The following is an 18952-nucleotide window of genomic DNA, read 5'->3' as shown; positions in this document are numbered from 1 at the left end:
TGATGATTCCCCCGTGGCTTCAGGAGGCATTCCAATGTGAGCTCGGCAACCTCCATCATGTGGTGATGGAGGTTCGGGTGAAGGGGAAGAGAGGAAATTGCTCCTTTTCTAAACTCACAGGCAGTAATCAGTTTAGGTACCACCCCTGGCAGCAGGCAAGAGTGGTGAAGGCAGGCAGATCCAATCCTAGTACCAAGTTACAATGTAGTAGTACCCCCGGCCAGATACACACACTCCACCACTCACATGGACACTCTCCTTGATCCCTGAACCAGAAGGGAAGAGACAACCTAGCCCTGCCCCCATCCCCCCTGCAGGGTCCTGGTTGAGCTTACATATCTCGCGATATCCCCCAAACTGCAAAGGGGGGGGAGGGGGGACAACGAGGGGGAACTGTGACAATTTCCGGTACAAATGATTCTGGGATATGCCTTATAAGCCCTCCCCAAAACATAAGTGAAACAGAGAAAGCAAAATATATGGCTTTGCTCTAAACTATGTGGTACTGAGCTTTACTGTATGGTTAATGGGCAGCATTTAATTATTTCAGGCTCGTCATTCCCAATAAAGGCTATTCGTCATTAGATCAGAATCCAGATGAAAAGCCACTGGTAGCCCTGGATACAGACAGGTATGCAAAGGGTTAATAAGATTTTATGTATATATATTACAGTGCAAGTAAGTTTTCATGCTATAGTGCAGCACTGAAGCGAATTTCTGCTGAAACTGCTCCTGTGGGACACTTGCACTCTTCCTTGCTGTGCCCTTCAGCACATGCTGTAACAAGTGTGTGTGTAAACAAGTAGGAAGAGACGTGAGTCAAGAATACTTTGATGGAAAGGTCTCTGGGTTACAGATGAAAGTTGGTCTCCAGACTCCCTTGATGTAATTCCTCTGTGGATGAAGTACAGCTTCATGACACAAGAAAGATAGGGCTAACCAGGGAATACAGGTCTCTTTAACTGTTGTTTCCTTCTTTGATGCATCTTGTCATTCCCTGCAGTGATGATGACTTTGACATGTCCAGATATTCCTCCTCAGGATACTCATTAGCTGAGGTGAGTTACATTCTTTCCTGACATCTTTGCCATGAATGCTAATAGTTGAACAGCCAGAAACAACGTAGAATGGCCTTGTGCTGCCAGAAACAGCTCCACAAGGAATTTACCAGTGGTGTAGACTCTATGAGCCTGGAAGGGGCCATGGCAGAAACTGTGTCATATTTCTGTCTTTCCTGGCAATCCAGTTGGCTCCATCCCTACACTTCCATGGCACAGACACAGATCTGCCCATTGGCTGTTATCACAGATACCTTTGGATTCACTCAAGCTTTTCCCAGTTCTGCTCAGTCGTGCACTGTTGGCCCATGTGGTGCAAATGCATCAACTTTTCTGTCACAGCAGATCAGAAACTGTATGCATGTGAAGGACACGGATAAAGGATTTGAGGGTGTGCTGTGATTTCCAGTTCTTATGGGAGTCAGGGTCACCCAGTGCATGTTTATTTGGAGCACCAGAAATTCTAGGGAGGACTTGCAGATATGAACTTCTGCACTTTCAAATAGAAAAGGCAGGGAAGCTCTGGCTTATTAATCCCTTTGCATTGTTTCTGAATATATTCCCAAGGTCTCTTGTGAATTAGTCGTTCAGGCTCCAGGTACTGCTTCTGCAGGATCTGATTTTACATCCAAGGTGTGGAACAGCCATTATGCACACAAGCCACTGGGAACTCTTCCCCTTTGTATCCCTTCCTTGGCAAAATACCTCTGAAATGCAGAGAAATGTCCAAGAGCAGGGACCAGATCAGCTGATCTGGACCATCTCTGGGCCCTGATGAAGTGTTGTTCACCCAGATCTGGCTAGACAGCACTTGAATTTGAGATTACAAAAAGTCAAGAAGCTTTACCACCTTTCAACTGCTACAGTGCCCCAGACTGAAAGGAGGGATTGCCCAGCTGCCAGTCAGTTTATTATCATTATTATTACATTACTTTAAATGGGGATTAATCTTTATGGAAAGATTATTCCAGATTAAAATACTGTATCAGTTTGATATTCTAGATATTCCTATTCTGGAAGAAGTTTAAAAAATAGAAGTCAGGTGTCTTGGTTTGAAAGACAGATTTCTGCTAAGGAAGGCAGGACCCTCCCTTGTAATGGAAAATATAACACCCTTCCTTCCGAATTATTATAATTTTGGAACTAAGGGGCTCTCAGGCAAAGATATGGGAATAGGAAAAACAGTTCTTTACTAGTATGTATAATAAGGCAAACAAACAACAATAACTATGACATTAACAACAAACAGAACCAGAAACCCAGTAACAGCCTTCCCAGACGCAGGCTCTTTCCCCTGTGGTGTGGTGATAGTCACAGCCGGCAGGGGCGTTAGTGGCTCTTGGTGGGCAGGGCGGGTGCGATGATTCCCCCGCGGCTGCAGGGGGTGCTGTGGCGTGATTTCGGGGAGCATGCGATAATGGCAGACTTGACCGAGATGAGAAGGCATGGAAGAAAGGCTTGCTTTACAAACACCCCAGGGGCATCTGATCGCAGTGCCCCAGCAGGACTCTCGGAAGCAGCAAGCTGGAATGGCAGGAATGAGCAAAAATCCTGGGGTGGTGGACGCGATGTATCAGAAGCTCCGCAGCTGTAGGTGGAACTGCGGGACGTCTCGGCAGGCAGGGAGTGCGAAGCTATAGTATAGCGAAAGCTCGGAGCAGTGATGAAGAAGAAATGGCGGGGGCGGGGCAGCGGCAGACCCGGTTCTGAGCAGGGCAGGAAAAAGTCCCAGTACAACGGCTACTCTTACGAACAGAGCTCCACTCACGGTAGAAGACAGGCAGCAGGAGACTGAATCCCGCAGTGGTGACGAATTCTCTCTACATCGACCGCAGCCTCTCTCCCCTCCAAATGCTGAGAGCACAAGAGAGTTAGGGGCTGCACCCAACGCCGTTTACCCAGTCTAAATCTTCCAGTATCTCTGCTGTTCACGAGAAACCCCATGTAAAGAGAGAGTAGCCAGCTGCACCCCTCCCCTGAGCCGTGACATCTTCTTTTGTCTCTCTTAAGTAGCCAGTTGTTATTGTCTCCTAGCAACATGTATGAGGGAAAAAAAACCCCACAAAAAACAATAGGAGAACTAAAACCCCAACAGCAGCCCTCACCTGTGGTCAAAAACTGGGACTCTTTCATTGATGGGACAGCTGCTAATGATAGGGAAATATATTTCAGAATAAAGGACTTCTTTCCTCTTCCAGCCATCAGAAGGAAGAAATCTCAAGTGTTTGTCTGTTTGTCTGTTTGTCTGTAGCAGATCAACCAAGACTTGAACATCCAGCTCCTAAAGGATGGGTACCGGTTAGATGAGATCCCAGATGATGAGGACCTCGACCTAATTCCCCCTAAATCTGTGAACCCTACCTGCATGTGTTGCCAAGCCACCTCTTCCACCGCCTGTCACATCCAGTAGTGAGGCCAGCAGTGCTTTCAGTGCTTTCCACTATAAAACTTAAGTCATCACTTCCTCCTATGGTAGGACATGCACCTCTTTGTGTTCATGGAGCCAGAAGAAACTCAAAAATTTATGATTGGTTAATAAGTTATTTTAAACTATGATAAAACAAAAGACAAGTTGATCAAAGTGCCAGGCACTGCCTGGCAGAATGTACTGGTCTGGAGAGCAAATGCTCTCTGGTCCAGAGAAACCTCCTTGGTTTGTTTAGGCACTGGAGATGTTTTGTAAGGTGTCTATTCCAGAATGGGAAGGGTGAGATGGAGCTGCAGTTACTTCTGCCCACTGAAACCAGTCCATCTACAAGATCAGGGGCGAGTCTCAGGTGTCAGAGGGTTTTACCTGTTGGAGAAGATCAGTTCTTAATTGATTCACTAAACCTGATACATTTGCATAACTATACTTATACTGTAACTGGGACATGGGAATAGGAACAGAGGAGGGCATCCTTTCTTATGGCAAGGCTAGTCAGGACTAGCATGATGCAATTCATTTACTTGTGAAAGGGACAAATAGGTGACATTTCACTGTGAGTCAGTACTAGTTAGAGCTGTTGTGTCACATATCCAATGCACTCTGTCCTTAGCTCCACATTAAATTATCACCAAACACATTGGATCATTGGATTCAATCTGCAGTCCATCCATGCTCTTCAGTTCAGGGATTCAGTCTTTGCCCAAGAATACCATACTCCTGAGTTCAGACCAGCCATGTATAATGACTTCAGCCAATACTTCATTTCTGCGAGACCCATGTGCTTTCAGAAATCCTAAAGTGTGTTCAGCTAAGAAAAAAGACAGAACTAGAACTGTTCAGCCTGAAGGTCAGTGCCAGAAAAACTAGTTGAAGAAAGCACATTTTCACACAGCTTGGCTGTTGATATTGTCTTGACACGGCATCTCTTGGTGCCCATGGGAGAGATTTATTAATGCTGAAAGGTGTCTTTGGTGGTGTCAGACTACTGTTGGCACATACTATGTTTGCTCTAACCTCAGACAAGTCACATTCCCTCTTAATATCCATTCCTTTCTGCAGCACAGGAGAGAAAGCTGCCTTCCCAAGATCCTACCACCACCCTGCATCCATCTGCATGGATGTTGCCAAGTGTGTGGTGGACACCATTGATAGTATAGTTCTGCAAGTAAGATGCAAAAAGCATTCTGTAGAAGTTTTGCATGTATTTTCAAAGTACTACAAAGAAAAGCAGCACAATTCTGCTTTCCCTCTCTTTACCATTTTCTGATGTTGCTTACATGCATCAGAAGGCTGCAGAGTGGAGGTTAGTAAAGAGATTAAAGAACTTTGGGAGCAGATGTTTGGGAAGCATGTGTTTCTCACACATTTGGCAGCTGACTCTTGCACAACTGACTTCTCAGTCTGCATGATGCCAGAAAGAATGTGTAAAAAGATTTGGTGGCGCAACAGCACCATCCACTGCTGATGAAGTTAAGGAACTTAGGAGTCCAACAAGGATTTAAAATACAGATGCCAACCCCTGTGAGAAACATGCACCTGGTCAGTCTGGCATTAATCTTGTGTAGGTAATCCCAAATCATAACCTCTTCCTTTATGCTGAGTTGCTGACTCTTCTGCTACAGGGCTTGTCCAGCTCTGTCACAGATGTGGGTTTGTATGATGAGATGTGGTTCAAGGTTTGGAAGGATCCCTTACATAGGAAATCCTTGAAAGGAAGTGACAAGGATGCCATGTTCTAAAGGTGAAAAGCACCTTAAAATGAGCACTTTTCCATGCCTTCCCCTTAGGCTCAACCTAGCCAAGTTTGCCCTGTGGCACTGCCCATTTATGCAGGTAGTTCTTTTGAAATGTGAGAAGTAGAAATAGGGTTATGTGAAGAGTCAGCTCTGAAGGGTGATAGAGTTCAAAGCCAGGGTATGTTTACATTGGCACATGTAGCCTGTGCTTGCTGAGCCAAGCAGGAGCCAGGTGATAAAGCCTACTTCATTCTAGGTAATAGTGGCCATTCCCTGTGTGAGCTTTAAGGGAGAATAGTAAAGGAAGAGCCCAGGCAAAAGTGCCAGTTTATACCCTCAGATCATTAAATGGATGCTAAAAGTAAGAGCATGAAACTGCCATGGGAATATCCCAAAGGAGCCATTCAATGCTCTCTTCCCTCCCATCACCATTCACTATCTCAGTTGCACTCTGAGTGTTATAGAGCAACATAGGCAACAGGACAAGTTGCATCTTTCCCTGATGCCTGTGGATAGCAGCTCTTCCCATTGCTTTCCAGACCCAGTTGCCAGCAGAAACTGGTGGTGACTGAGCCTTTCTCTTTCTGTAAAAAGCTGCTCCAGTAAAAGATGGATTTGCTCCTGGAAGGAACCCATCTCACCAGTTGTGCCTGGACTGTGGAGTCATTCCAAGTAACAAATGGTGATACAGGTGGTAGGATTGCATCAGGGAGTGGAAGATGCAAAAGAAGTCTCATTAAAATGTGACTGTCTCAAATGTGTCACTGGAAACCAGCAGAGTACGCACCAGGAAAAGAAAAGGCCATGCTGCAATAAGTGCTATTATCTGCCGAGATGTTTGCCCTCCCAGAGCAGCATTCTGTAGTTGCCCATCCAGCTGCCCTGGATGAACTCACTAGGAAGAACTGTTGTCTACCTGGGCTGCATTCTCCCTTCTGCACTGGTCCAAAAAGAGCTGTGACTCCACCTTCTCCATCTGTTACTCACCTTTCTCAAGTTCACATGATATAGGAGATGTGAAGCTTTTTGGGACATGTAATATAGACCCACTGAGATAGCTGTAAAAATTGGACAAGCTCTCTTCACAACATCCCTTCTGGTTTTTATCACCTTCATCTCCATCCCCAGCTCACTGATTTCTGGGCTCATTTTTTTCACGGAAAAGCTGGGATAGCAGCTGTGTTTGGCTTGTAGCTGCCTCTGTCCTGAGACAAATATAAGGCAACCATCAAATCAGCAGGACATCCAGCATCTGTGATGGTGGTTGAGACAGAGAGCAGACTGGAGTTTCTCTTCACCCACCTGAAGGCAGTGGGGCTGAGGGTTAGCTAGGCTAAAGTAAAACCTTGGTGTGAGCCAGCTGCTTTCATCCTCCCAGGCTCAGCACTCTGGGAGATCTGGCACCAATTAGGTCCCAGGCCTAAAAATCCATGTGAAATGGACTGCAAACCCGCAGCAGAGGCACAGTTGGAAAGCCAGTCAGCTGTGTCCCCACCATGCTGGGGCAGAGTGCACTGGTAGGGCTGTAGTTGTGCAGAGAAAAAGATGAAGTATAAAGTCTACAGGGAAGAAAGTTCAGAAATAAATTATTCTCCCCCTTTTTGCACGTTTTTTAACCATTTTTACTCCTTCCACAAGGGTTATTGAATCTTCAGTTTAAGAAAGAAGGAAATGAGCCAACATTAAATAGCTTTCTGAAGGGTTCTGAAAGCAGACACCACTTGCATGCAGTTGGTCTGTGCCTAAGATGTGACTTACAGACCTCATTGTACATCCTGTAGTTGTGTCACCATGTGTTGTGGGAACTGGGATGGGAGAATTAGTGCTGACCATCATGTCAAACAGCCCCAGCTTTCCAAACTGAAGAAGAATCAGACCATGAAGGGGAGGAAAGCAGTCGTGACCATAGAAAGACAGCTAATTGTCACAGGTAAACTTTGGTATCCATGTCCAGTGGCTAGTTCTAGAGTCACAAGCTTTGTTATATTGCAGACGTCCTCTTTCCACTCCTCTTTTCTCAAAGCAGCAATCATCTTCCCCCTCCCTCATGCACTAGTGATGAGCATCAGGGACAGTTGCACCCAAAGTAACTCAGCCCAGTTCTGCACTCCTCTCTCCCACTCAATCCCAAGGCAGCCCAGACAGTTGTTAGCCATCAGAAGTCTAAATTTTTAGTAACTCTGCTTGGGTTTCTTTCCTCATGTACCATAGCTTCCTCCCCACGCACTCTAGCAGGGCAGTACAGGAGGCTCCAACCATGTCCCAAGTAGTTTCTTTTCCCCCTGGCAGCACCTTACAGACATGAACCTTACTGTGTATGTACTCTGTCATTGATGGTGAGATCTGGTGTTGCTGATCTTGCATAGGTAGCAAATGATTGGGATCCATTGGGAGAAACCAGAAAAAAGTAGCTACTGTCCCTTTTCCTTTTTGAGAGAAAGTGGGATTTTTTGATATTATGATTATTGTCCACCTTCCAGTGGCCAAGTTCTGAGCTGCATTAATAATGGGTTAATTGACTGTCTAGACAGGTATGGAGCTTCACACCAACCTTAATGGCAAACACCATATCTCTATCCAGAGCCTAGATACAGGCTGGATTTCTCCCATGCTGGCAAAGTGCTTTCAGCAAGCTCCAGATAGCCATTTCTGTCAGACAGCACTCCTCAGAGTTCAGATCAAATCTGCACTTGCATTTCATGCCCTTAGCTTGGATAAAAATCAACCCAAATACTTCCCAGGTCTCCTTTCCCCATGTGGTGTCTAGTGCCTCAGGAGAGGCAATGGTGGAAGGCATTTGGGGGTCACCAAAAGCAAGATCCTTTTTGGATGTATTTAATGGAAATATCTTTCAGGAGGAGACCTCACAACCTTTGTGTAAATCTCAGAGCAGGAAACTAATTTCCAGCTGTCCTTGCATATAGTGAAACATAGTTCAAACATCCAAATGCAAAGTATAGTTAAATATTGGGTTTGACCTGAATAACCCTTTAATTAGGAAGATAAATTTGTTGTAGCTTGACCTTAGTTCATGTAAGGAACCTGTTAATCATTTGACATGCAGAGTGCATTAATGTTGCATTAACTAGGCTATTGGTTTTATTATCTAGGTTTGGGAGATTTTTCACTCTTGAAACATCAATCTGCATCTTGTATAGGGCAGGGGGAATGTTTCGTTCTTTTCTCCTGTTCAGATCATGTAGCACACTGCTGTACTTCTGTTCCCATCCATGTAGAATACTGCATTAAACAGATCAATCGTGTTGTGGTTTGTTTTGGGTTTTCTTTTTTCCACCATTCATTTTATGCATTAATTTATTTCAAACAGTGGGGGATTTCAAAAACATGAATTATGTATATATTTTTTTAACATTTCCATTGCAGTATTTATCATTGTTACTGGTTGTGTATAGTGTAACAGAATTAATATTAAAAAGTATACATATGAAAACCAGCCTGCCAGACTGTCATTGGAGTGAACAGTGATGAGTGGGTACAAACCACACCATCTCATCTGAGACCCAAGCAATCATGGATACTGAAATCAGGGGAAATGATTTGCAGAAAAAAAACCCCTAACTCCACAACTTTGTAAAAGTTGTAAAGCTGGTATGTTTATTACAGCGCTGGACACATGTGGGGATTGCACCCCTCTAAAGGACATGCGCACCCCTGAGAATTCCTGAACCTTTTTTATCCCCCCTTAGTTGTGCATATGCATAGAGTTTCACAATAGATTCATGCATATTAATTTTACTGGTTTCATGTTTCAACTTGCAATTAGTCCTTATCAGTCCTTGTACAGAGAGAACTCTGTGGTCATCTTGTCCCTCTCTTGGTCTCTTGCAGCCTCAGCTTTAGGCTTTTGTCTTTGATTCAAAGTTCAAGGGGCCCTTCTTATCTCTTCAGCTTGGAAATTGCATTCTTTTTTCCTCGACTGAGGCAGTTTTTGTGAGCACAGCGAAGCTAGCAGAATAAGCAGGTTCACTTATGCCAGCAAGCTACAGACTTAATAATTCAAAATGGTACATTTCACTTAAATCCGAAATGGATTTCTACCCTGGAAAATTTCCGCTCTGTTTCATTCCCCCCTTTCCTACAAATAAGGTGAGGGGATTTCTAGCCTTGCTCCCCATTGGGACAATAGGTCTCTACCCGATAAGGTGATGGGTGTCCTTACCACGAAAGGTCTTACTGTGGCTCCCTGACCCTCAGATCCTTGCATGTGGAAGTTTTCAGGCAATCCCGACAGGGGAAGAGATGAGAATCTGACTCCATGTTTCAGAAGGCTGATTTATTATTTTATTATATGTATATATATTAAGAGAAAATGATATATTAAAACTATACTAAAAGTATAAAAGAAAGGATTTCATCAGAAGGCTAGCAAGGAATACCAAGCAATGGAATGATAATAAAATCCTGTGACTGACCAGACAGTCCAAGACAGCTGGACTGTGATTGGCCATTAATTAGAAACAACCACATGAGAACAATCAAAGATGCACCTGTTGCATTCCACAGCAGCAGATAATTATTGTTTACATTTTGTTTCTGAGGCCTCTCAGCTTCTCAGGAGAAAAATCCCAGCAAAGGGATTTTTCAGAAAATATAGCTACACTTGGATAAGGATTGTTCGTTTGCTTCACATAGAGGTGGCAGCTCCTCCAATCCCAGAAATTACTCCATTGGCTAGCACTAGTTCCCAGCCCTGTGGCCACTTGGAGTGGGAAATGATGGTCACGTCCGCTCTGGTGTCTGCTACACCTGGAAGATAAACTTTGTCCTCTTTGTTAAACAAACTGCACTTTATAATAGGTCTGTCCGAGCCCACAGTCTCAGCCTGTGAGGCTGTAGGGTTTTCTGGAAAAATGTCAGTCCAGGTGGGCAAGAGGAAAGCTTGAGCACTGGGTATACCCTTAGACAATTACAGGGGTGGGTGTACACATGAGACGGTCACAGTAATTTCCTCCCTTGGTCCCACAGTTTGGACTTCTGGTAGTACTTGCAAAAGGTCTGGTCCAATACTAGAGTCCCCTATGACTAAAATGTCCCTTGGTCCATGAGAGGGTCCAAATTTACCTGTTGGAATTTTGTAGATCTTCATATCCTCAATCTGGATGGAAAGAGCGCTTACCAGCATGCGTTGTGTCCCTGCCTGAATGTATTGGTAGACTTCGGAGAGTTGGATCTCTTCCTCGTCATCACAGAGAGTGTCTCAGTCCTCGGGCTTTCCGGGATGGTGGGGAAAGGGGTACAGAACAGCTTGGTATTTGGTGTCATCGCACAAGGCTGCCCTGCTCTCCGCGGGAAGTTTCCCTGCTGCTGCAGTTGAGAGGTCTGATGCTGGATCTGCTAGTGATACTGAAACTGCGGACAGTGTTTAAAATGTTCTTTACGGTCTAAGCATGCTGCAGAGGGACAACCAGTGGAAGGGTTCCTCTGCACAAAGTCCTTATCACATTCCACCTTGAGGTGACCAAGTTCATTACACTTATAGCATTGCATATTTTGTTTGTTTTGTGCTACAAAGACTTCAGCTACTCCTTTGCTGGCTGCCATGGCTACTATATGTTCAGTGGTTGTGAGGCGGGAACAGACTTCCACCATTTGATAAATGGTGGGTTCAGGGTCTGGAGGGAGTGCCCTTATGATTTTTTTGCAATCTTCATTTGCATTGGATGCTGCTAGTTTATTGAGCCGCTCTTCTTTAGCCCTTGGGCAATCGACTTGCTTATCAATAGTATCTTTTAATCTGTCAATGAATTTAATATATATTTCATCAGTGCTTTGACAAATGTCAGCTAAAATTAGTTGTGGGGTAGTACCATCAGGTGTTTGGAATAAAGCATTCTGGGCAGCATTTTTAATATCCTCTAAAACAGCTTTGGATAAATTTCAGGCTTGCACTTGTGGATTTTCATATTTTCCTTCCCCACTCAGATGCTCTACAGTGAGATAAGCTTGGCTAACCTCCAATTGGTAATTTTGTACTAATGTTTTTAATTGCTTTTTCCAAATTGATTGCCACAGAAGTAGCTCTGTAGGTGATAGGAGGAGGGACATAACATGCCGAAGATCATAGGGGACAAGCACATGAGTTGAGAAAGTTACTTGTATGAGATTTTTGAAATATGGGGAAGAGTGGCCAAAATCTTTGGAAATTCTTCAGATTTCTCTGAGCTCATTATAAGGAATAGTTTTTCATTTTGGGGGGAACCCCCTTTTGTATCTAACTGGGATGGCAAGGACATTTAATTTTCCAGCGAACTCCCAGTTCTTATCTAAAGTTGCTTCTCTTTTGATTTGAACCCAGGGATCCTCAAATTCGCTGTCTGACTGTTATCTGAGGTAGAGACAGATGTTCTAGAATCAGTACTAGAGCACCAGCCAGGGTACACTTCATGCTTGGAGCCTTTGGTGTGTAAATAGGAGGGCTTTTTCTGATTAGCTTCCCTCCCAGTAGGGTGTGGAGGTGGACCCAGGGGAGCAACCGTGGGACCCAGCGGAGGTGGGGGGAAAGACGACGGGGGAGGAGAAGGACTCGGAGTGGGAGTCCCGCAGAGGATGGGGAGAAAGGAAATCCCCACTGCCGAGACAGCCAGTTGAAAGGGGCGGAGACTGCTACCACTGGGGGGACACCTGGAGCTGGGGTAGGGGGGACACTCAGAGCCACGGGAGTGGGGAGATGCAGAGATGCGGGAAGGAGACCCAGGACCAAGGGGGGAAGGGAATCTCCGCTGCCAAAACAGCAGGGGAAGCGGGAACAGCAGCTGCACTCTCCCTGGACACGATGAACTCAGTTGCATAGCACTTCAACAAATGGTGGAGAATGTGGGCAGCCAGTTAGGACAGCACGACCGGCACCCCTTAAGTCACCTGCTGAACTACACCTTGCGGGATCCCCATCTTAAAAGGAACATGGGGTAAAAAGCTTACAGAGAGGGGAATTCCCAGTAAGGGCACCAGCTTACCGGGACCGGGCGATGGAACTGACATCTACCATCACTCAGCGAGACGTTTATGAACGGTTTAAGTTTTTTCATTTTTCACGGGAGGCAGTCTTTAAGAACTACAAGCAGCTAGTCTGCCTGCAAAAAGGACCATTCCACAGACTCTTGTCAACTTTCCCGACGTGTCTGCTGCAGCTTCTGGATGGTAAAAGCCCTGGAAGGTACTTATAGATGGTTATAGACAATTGCATACAGCATGTCAATGCCATAGATCAGTGGCCCCCCTCCTGTGAACTCCCAAGTTTTTCAGTTTCTGTGACACTTCCCATATCTTTCATTACTCTTTTGTTCCTAAGAGTGCAGCAAGGAGTGAAAACTGCCAGGATGGCATGGAGTTGCTACCGTCTCTCCGTCACACTGTGTCTCTCTCCGCCACCCTATCCCCCTTTCCCTGAAGGCAGAACAAGGGACGGAATACGTCCAGAAGTGACACAGGAACACTACCGTCCTCTCGCCATTCTGTGCCCTCCTTCATCCCCTGTCTTTCCATATCCCCTGTTCCCTACCCGGAATGGTGATGGCCGCGCTGTCCAGGGCCCTCTTTCTAAAAATGGCGCTTACCACACTGTTTAAGAGTCCTCTTTTTCCCGCCTAAGTCCTTCTTTTCTGGTCCCGAACCTCCCCTTCCCCCCTACCTACCTCGTCCCTCTTCCTGCCGCACCTCTGCAGCTGGCCCCTCCGCAGGGGCTGCTCGCCCCACAAAGAAGTCAGCCGGCCTCACAACTGCCCCCCCAGTGCTGGCCCCACTCCAAGCCCTATGCCCAGGGCCCTTGCCACTTCCCTCACTTCTCAGCCATCATCATTCAAGATGACAACACCCATAACACCAGTACTAAAGCTGAGACCCAACACTAAGGACTGTGCCCCTTGTGAACAGGATATCAAAGAACTGCACCCCTTTTGGTGAGAAGACCAAAAGCCAGAGGAGATTGAACTGTTAACTCATTAAGTAAAAATGTATTCATTTAATCAAATATCATAATTTCTGTTACTTTAGACTTTGTAATTAAGTCACAAATACTTTTCTATTCCTTGTTAATTTAGCTTGATAAAATTCTTTTTGGTTTTGTAAACTTTTGTCGTGGGGTGACAGCCTTTATCCCAGTATCGTGTGTTGTGTCTGGCAGCTGTGTTTTTCTCTCTCTCTCTCTCTCTCTTCCCCCGCCCCCCCCCCCCGCCCGTCTTGCCGTGGTGGGGCGGGGAGGGAGGAGTGATATTCCCGAGAAGTCATATTCCCGAGAATCCCCTTATAATAAGTTATTCAGCATGCATTGTTCAGTTTCAAAACGAGGGAGTTGTTGAACGCCCTTGTTCCTAAGAGGCAGGAATTTGATCTTACCCTTCTTGTGTTGCTAATAACTCCTCCCTTAACCCGAACCCTAACTCCACCCCTGCGATACCCTGTAAAAACCCCACAACCCTGCCTTGACTTTCGTCTTTATCCTGCCCCTCCTCCCCCGGGGGTAATAAATGTATTTTTGAGCTTTATGAAATGAAGACCCATGATTTGTGGAAGGAAACAAACTCCACAACTTTTGTGAAAGTTGTAAAGCTGGTTTGTTTATTACAGTGCTGGATGCATGTGGGAATGCTTCCCCTTAAAATGACTTGCCTCTGGGAACTCCAGATCCTTTTTTATCTCCCTCCAAATACATATGCATGCAATTTCACAATAGGTTTATACATATTCATTCTACTGATTTCGTATGACATTTGCCGCTTATTCTTTATCAGAAAGAATTCCTGGGTCATTTTGACCCTGCTTTCCCACAGCAGCCTCTCCATCTCTTTCAGAGTTCAAAAGGGGCCCCCCTCTTATCTCTGTCCTTCGGCTGAAGCACTTTCTTTGAGCATAGGCTTTCTGCAAGAACGGGCAGCCAGACTTAACAGCTATGTTTGCAAGCCACAGACTTAATTCAAAGATGTACATTTCACCTAAATCAAAATGGATTTCTACCCTGGAAAATTTCCACTCTGTCTCATTTCCCTCCTTTCCTAAAAGGAATAAGTAAATTATTTTACTTAATGCAAACTCCTATGACAATAAGTGTGCCTTGGTGCTTTACCATGTACGTTGGATAAGGAGGTTAACACAGCTACTCGCTGTAGTATTCTCCAATTCCAAATTAGCCATATAAAGGATAACCCTAAACTTAGTCCAACTAATATTAACAAAACTACAATGCGATGACACAACTTATTAAAGATTCCATTTGCAGTTGGTGACCACCCAAAGATTACATCCCACCAGTGACGATCTGCATTTTGTTTTATTCTTTGCAGAATTCTGGTTATTTCTTTTGTATCATGCCAACAGTAATTAGGGTTTTCTCTCCGCTTTCTTGGATTTTCTTCAAGATCTCCAGTAGGTCTTGGTGTTTAAGTAATTTTGTTTTACTAATGTGAACTCTATTGCAATAGGAGTAGGTGATAGCCTGTGTTACATTGTGTAATTAGTTTTAATTAGCTGGTGGGGTGTCACTGGGGCCAAGTATGAAAAATCACACCCCATAATCTTAACAAAATTACGAATACAAAAATTAGAATGATTTTTACTAGACAAAATAACATCATTGCTATCAATTGTTACAATAGCACAAGCAGTTCTCAAGCATAAACAACCTTTACCAGTATATACAAGCACAGTCTTCTGATCAGTGACTGGATGAATCTCGAAGTAGCAAATACTTTGTTCAGTGTCAAGACACACATCTTGAGCATTAATAGTATTGCTTTCACAAATGAATCCTACTTGTTCCCTAGTAACACAAGATTCGAAGTTTCCACCTGGAGGTTTGTGAGTGAGAAAAACTGAGAAAAGACACTGTGAGGCTTGGGTGGAAACAAGATAGTATAAAGAGAAGGAGATTATGAGAACCAACCAGAGCAAAGAGGTTCCTGAACTAGCCCCTTTGAGAGGGGCTCACTGGGAGAAAGCTGCCAGTAAGGGCAGCTCAGAAAATAAGAAATTTTATAATACCTTATTGCAGTTAATGCTGTTTTAAAACGGGAAGATAAATGGGATGAGGTTTCATATGCTGATATATTTTTTGCTTTAAGAAATCACCCGGAATGGCAAAGAGACTGTGGGCTCAGAGCTCCCTCTGATGTTAGCTTTTGAAAAGGAATATAAAGCAAAGAGACAGCAAATCAAACATGTTGTTCAGCATGCAGTGTAAGATAGCAATGTATGAAATCATGTAGTAAACTCCATGGACTTAGGTAAGGCCCCTTGGAGAATCTGAACAATAGGAATGCTGAGGCAGCAATTAAGTTCCTGTGTCCCTGACCTCCCCCCCCCCCCCCCCCCCCCCCCGCCCCATAGCTTATCTCTGTAACCCTATCGGCCACTATACTTAACCCTTACTATTGGTCAAATCTGGATTCCCCCGAACCCTATAAAAGAGGCATACTTTAGCCCATTCGACAGAAGAAGAGCTGTCGCTGGGACCCTTCGCAGACTTCCCCCATAAAGCCATCTCTGCGGAACCGTCAGTGCCTCTCCTTCTCTCTCTCTCGCCGTCTGCTGCAGCCTCAAGCCAAGGGCAGATCTACCTAGCAAGCGAAGAGCTGAAATCCTTAGAGAGCTGATACCACTATAGAGCTGATCACTACTGAGCTTGCTAAGGAGGTTGGCCTGCGGCACTGGCCTGAGCTAGCTTTCGGGCACCCCGTACCCCTGGGGACCGGGCCTCCGGGCTATTTTGCACTGCATGGTAATAAGGCCAGACCAGAGGCTTCATTATAGTGGCGTCCCCGACTCGACGAAACGCTCGACGAAACGAATCCCCCCTTTGGACGCAAACCCCCCCCGATTGGAGGCGGACCCCCCCCCCCCCCCCCCCCCCATTGGAGGGAAACTTCGTTGATAGAGCAACGAACCCCCTGGGAAGACTGACCTCCCGGGGCATTCTGTAAATGCCGTCCCGGACGCTGGTCCTCCTGTGAAGAGACTTTTTCGTTTTAGAAGAAACTCCCTCTGGGAGGTGTCAGTTCGAAACTCAAACTTCACTCTGAACGACAAAAAGTTCAGAGGAGAACTGACGTCAGTAGACCCCTTCCAGCAGATTCTGGGCCCCAAGAACTGTAAGTATAAATTAGCTAATATTGCGCGCATAACTTCTGGGTTCTAAACCTTTTTGTTTGTTTGTTTGTTTTTGTTTTTTTCTCTTTTTTTTCTGCTGGAAGGACTAATTTAACATGGGCTCAATCTTGAGCACCTTAAAACTAACTAAAACCGAGAGAGAAATTTACTTAACTATTATATAAATCTTATCTGCTTACAACTTTTCTTTTTCCACTGGCAAGCTCTCTAAAAATAACCTTAAAAAATTTGTGAGATGGATTCTTTCGCAATTCCCTGAAACTGATAAGGAAACGATCACTGAAAATTCGTTTTGGGATAGAATTAGCAACACTATATATATTTCACAAACAAATCAGGACTTTTATGCAACTATTTGCCTTTATTTCATATAATAATTAAAGCCATTGAAAAATGAAACAGAGAAAAAAATCTTAACAGTAACAGACACTTCCTTTTCAAATGCTAATGACACAGATAAGCACCCTGAGGAATGTCACTTGCATGCCTCACATCAGCTAGGTCCTAAAGTCCCCCCTCGCCTCCGCTACCCCCAAGGCAGAGCCTACACTGCTCACCATGGCTCCTCCCCCCCCCACCTCCCCCACGGCTGCGGGATCTGCGCTGCTTGACCTCCCAGATAATCTCTTATCTACAAACACAGCCATCGTCCCTACCTCCGGCTCGGCTTCCCCCCCACCTCCGGTCCTGGGGACCCGGGGACCCCTTTTCCTGCCTCTGCTGCCTTCCCCCCCGCTGCGGACCCGGACCCTGTCCCCCCCCCGCCGTGACTTTGACTCCTCCCATCGCAATGCCCCCCGCCCCCGCCGCCCTCGCTCTCCCGGCTCCAAGGGGCCAGGCTCCTCCCGATGGCTTCCCGCCCCCACCGCTGCCGTGCCCGCGTGTATCCCCGCCCACCCCCTCTTGCACTCTGCCTGCTACAGCAGGGGAACCTCACACATGCGCAATGCCACCACACCACCCCCTAACCGTGGCGCCCCTGACTGGTCCCACTGCCTCCTCACCCCCACTCCCCCCATGCCCACACCCCCAGCCTGCCCAGCCCCCCTGCCCCCACCACCCATCCCCCCAACCCCCCAACCCCTCACCCATCCTCAATGCCACCCGAACGGAATCCCAGAGACCCCCCATGGTGCTACCCCCTCCACCCGGTCCTGTGCATGCTGTGCTGCCATCCCAGCACCAATGGCGCCTCCCCCTGGCCAGGTCATGCCATGCGCCCCCCCACAGCCACCAAAACCTCTGAAAAACGCCGCTTCTAAACGCCGTAAAAAGCATAGGACACAGATTGCACCCTCCCCCCTCAGTCCTCCTCAGAGGACCAAAGCACTTGCAGTGAATCTGATACTGATACGATCCACACGGATCCATGGGCTCTTATTAAGATAGAGACGACCGAGGCTGGTGATTGGGAGCTAGCACAGAAAATTAATGCTTTCCCTGTAGAGTATTAACAGGGACGAAACGACGGGAAGTCTACTATAAAGACATGGAAAGCAAACTCGAATAAGGAGCTCATGCAACTAAGAAATATAGCCAAAGAACATGGCAGAGGCTCATATATTTTTAGAAATTTCTTAGAAGCCATGTTCTCAGCACGTCTTACTTCCCCACGATATAAAAAATATTTCACACTGCCTCCTGTCCCCAGCAGAAAACATGGTATGGGACAGGCATTGGAAAAAGCAATTAAAAACATTATCAGATTCATATTCTGCAGATGCTGCTAAGACAAATTTTACAGTAGAACAGCTGGCAGGGGAAGGGGATTTACAGAAACCAGCAGACCAATTGGAAACCTTGAATAAAGAGGCACTGCAGGACGTGGCTCTTGCAGCAAAAACCTCTTTACTTCTCATCCATGATGAGTCAATGCCAACAATGCGTTTTTCTACTATTAAACAAGGGATAGATGAAAGTTTTATCACATTTGTGGACAGACTTAGAGATGCTCTGGAGAAACAGATAGAGAGCACAGAGGCAAGGAAGGAACTCTTATGTAAGCTTGCCTTGAGTAACTCAAATGAAAAATGCAAAGCCATTTTGAGGTCTTTACCCATGGATACAGACCTCACCATAGAGCAAATGCTGGAATGCTGTACACGTCATTTGTCCACTGAAAATACAGTGGCCCAAGCAGTTGCTGAGGGTATTGCTGAAGGAGTTTCTGGCCCATATGCAGTCATAGCTTCTAAAAACCAAGCTAAATGCTATCACTGTGGGGATCTTGGACATTACATAAAGGACTGCCCAGAGAGATCACCTCCCTGATACCACTGTAACAATTAGCAAAGGCCCCAGAATAAGCAGCGTTACCAGCAGCGTCCGGGAAACGCCTTGCTCAGCCCGGTGGAGCACCAGGCGATGACAACAAAACAAAGGCCACCCAGACCCAACCACGCACCAACCCAAGAGGTTCCGGACCACAAGAAGAGGATCCAACACATGGGGCAACCCAGATGGGAACCCGCCGGCAATTGGTAACTGCTCTGTCCACTGACTTTATAATGAGAATGTTCACCGTGTTTTCACAGGCAAATATGGGCCAAAAAATGGCCCTTCAGACATTTTAATTATAGGTGACTCTCTTAAAATTCCAAAGGAAATCTTCG

At 45.8% G+C, this 18952-nt stretch overlaps 1 protein-coding gene across 4 annotated transcripts in view; it reads left to right on the top strand.

Annotated features, from left to right (window-relative positions):
- The window catches only part of LOC128941412 (protein FAM219A-like), a 192593-nt gene extending 189125 nt beyond the window's left edge, over nucleotides 1–3468 (top strand). For 2 of the 4 annotated variants that reach the window (XM_054283166.1, XM_054283164.1), the window contains 3 exons: nucleotides 551–631; nucleotides 1004–1058; nucleotides 3313–3468. In XM_054283166.1, coding sequence (XP_054139141.1) covers nucleotides 551–631; nucleotides 1004–1058; nucleotides 3313–3468 — 292 coding nt within the window. Of the gene's footprint in view, nucleotides 1–550; nucleotides 632–1003; nucleotides 1059–3309 lie in introns of all 4 variants that reach the window. The other 2 variants (XM_054283165.1, XM_054283163.1) reach the window with 1 other exon arrangement.
- The last annotated feature ends 15484 nt before the right edge of the window (nucleotides 3469–18952 follow it).

The sequence above is a fragment of the Melozone crissalis genome, unplaced genomic scaffold (assembly GCF_028551555.1).
Source record: "Melozone crissalis strain CALT ecotype California unplaced genomic scaffold, PUWL_Pcris_2 ptg000035l_1, whole genome shotgun sequence".
In the NCBI taxonomy this organism is placed as follows: domain Eukaryota; kingdom Metazoa; phylum Chordata; class Aves; order Passeriformes; family Passerellidae; genus Melozone; species Melozone crissalis.
This window is presented reverse-complemented; position numbering and strand designations above follow the sequence as displayed.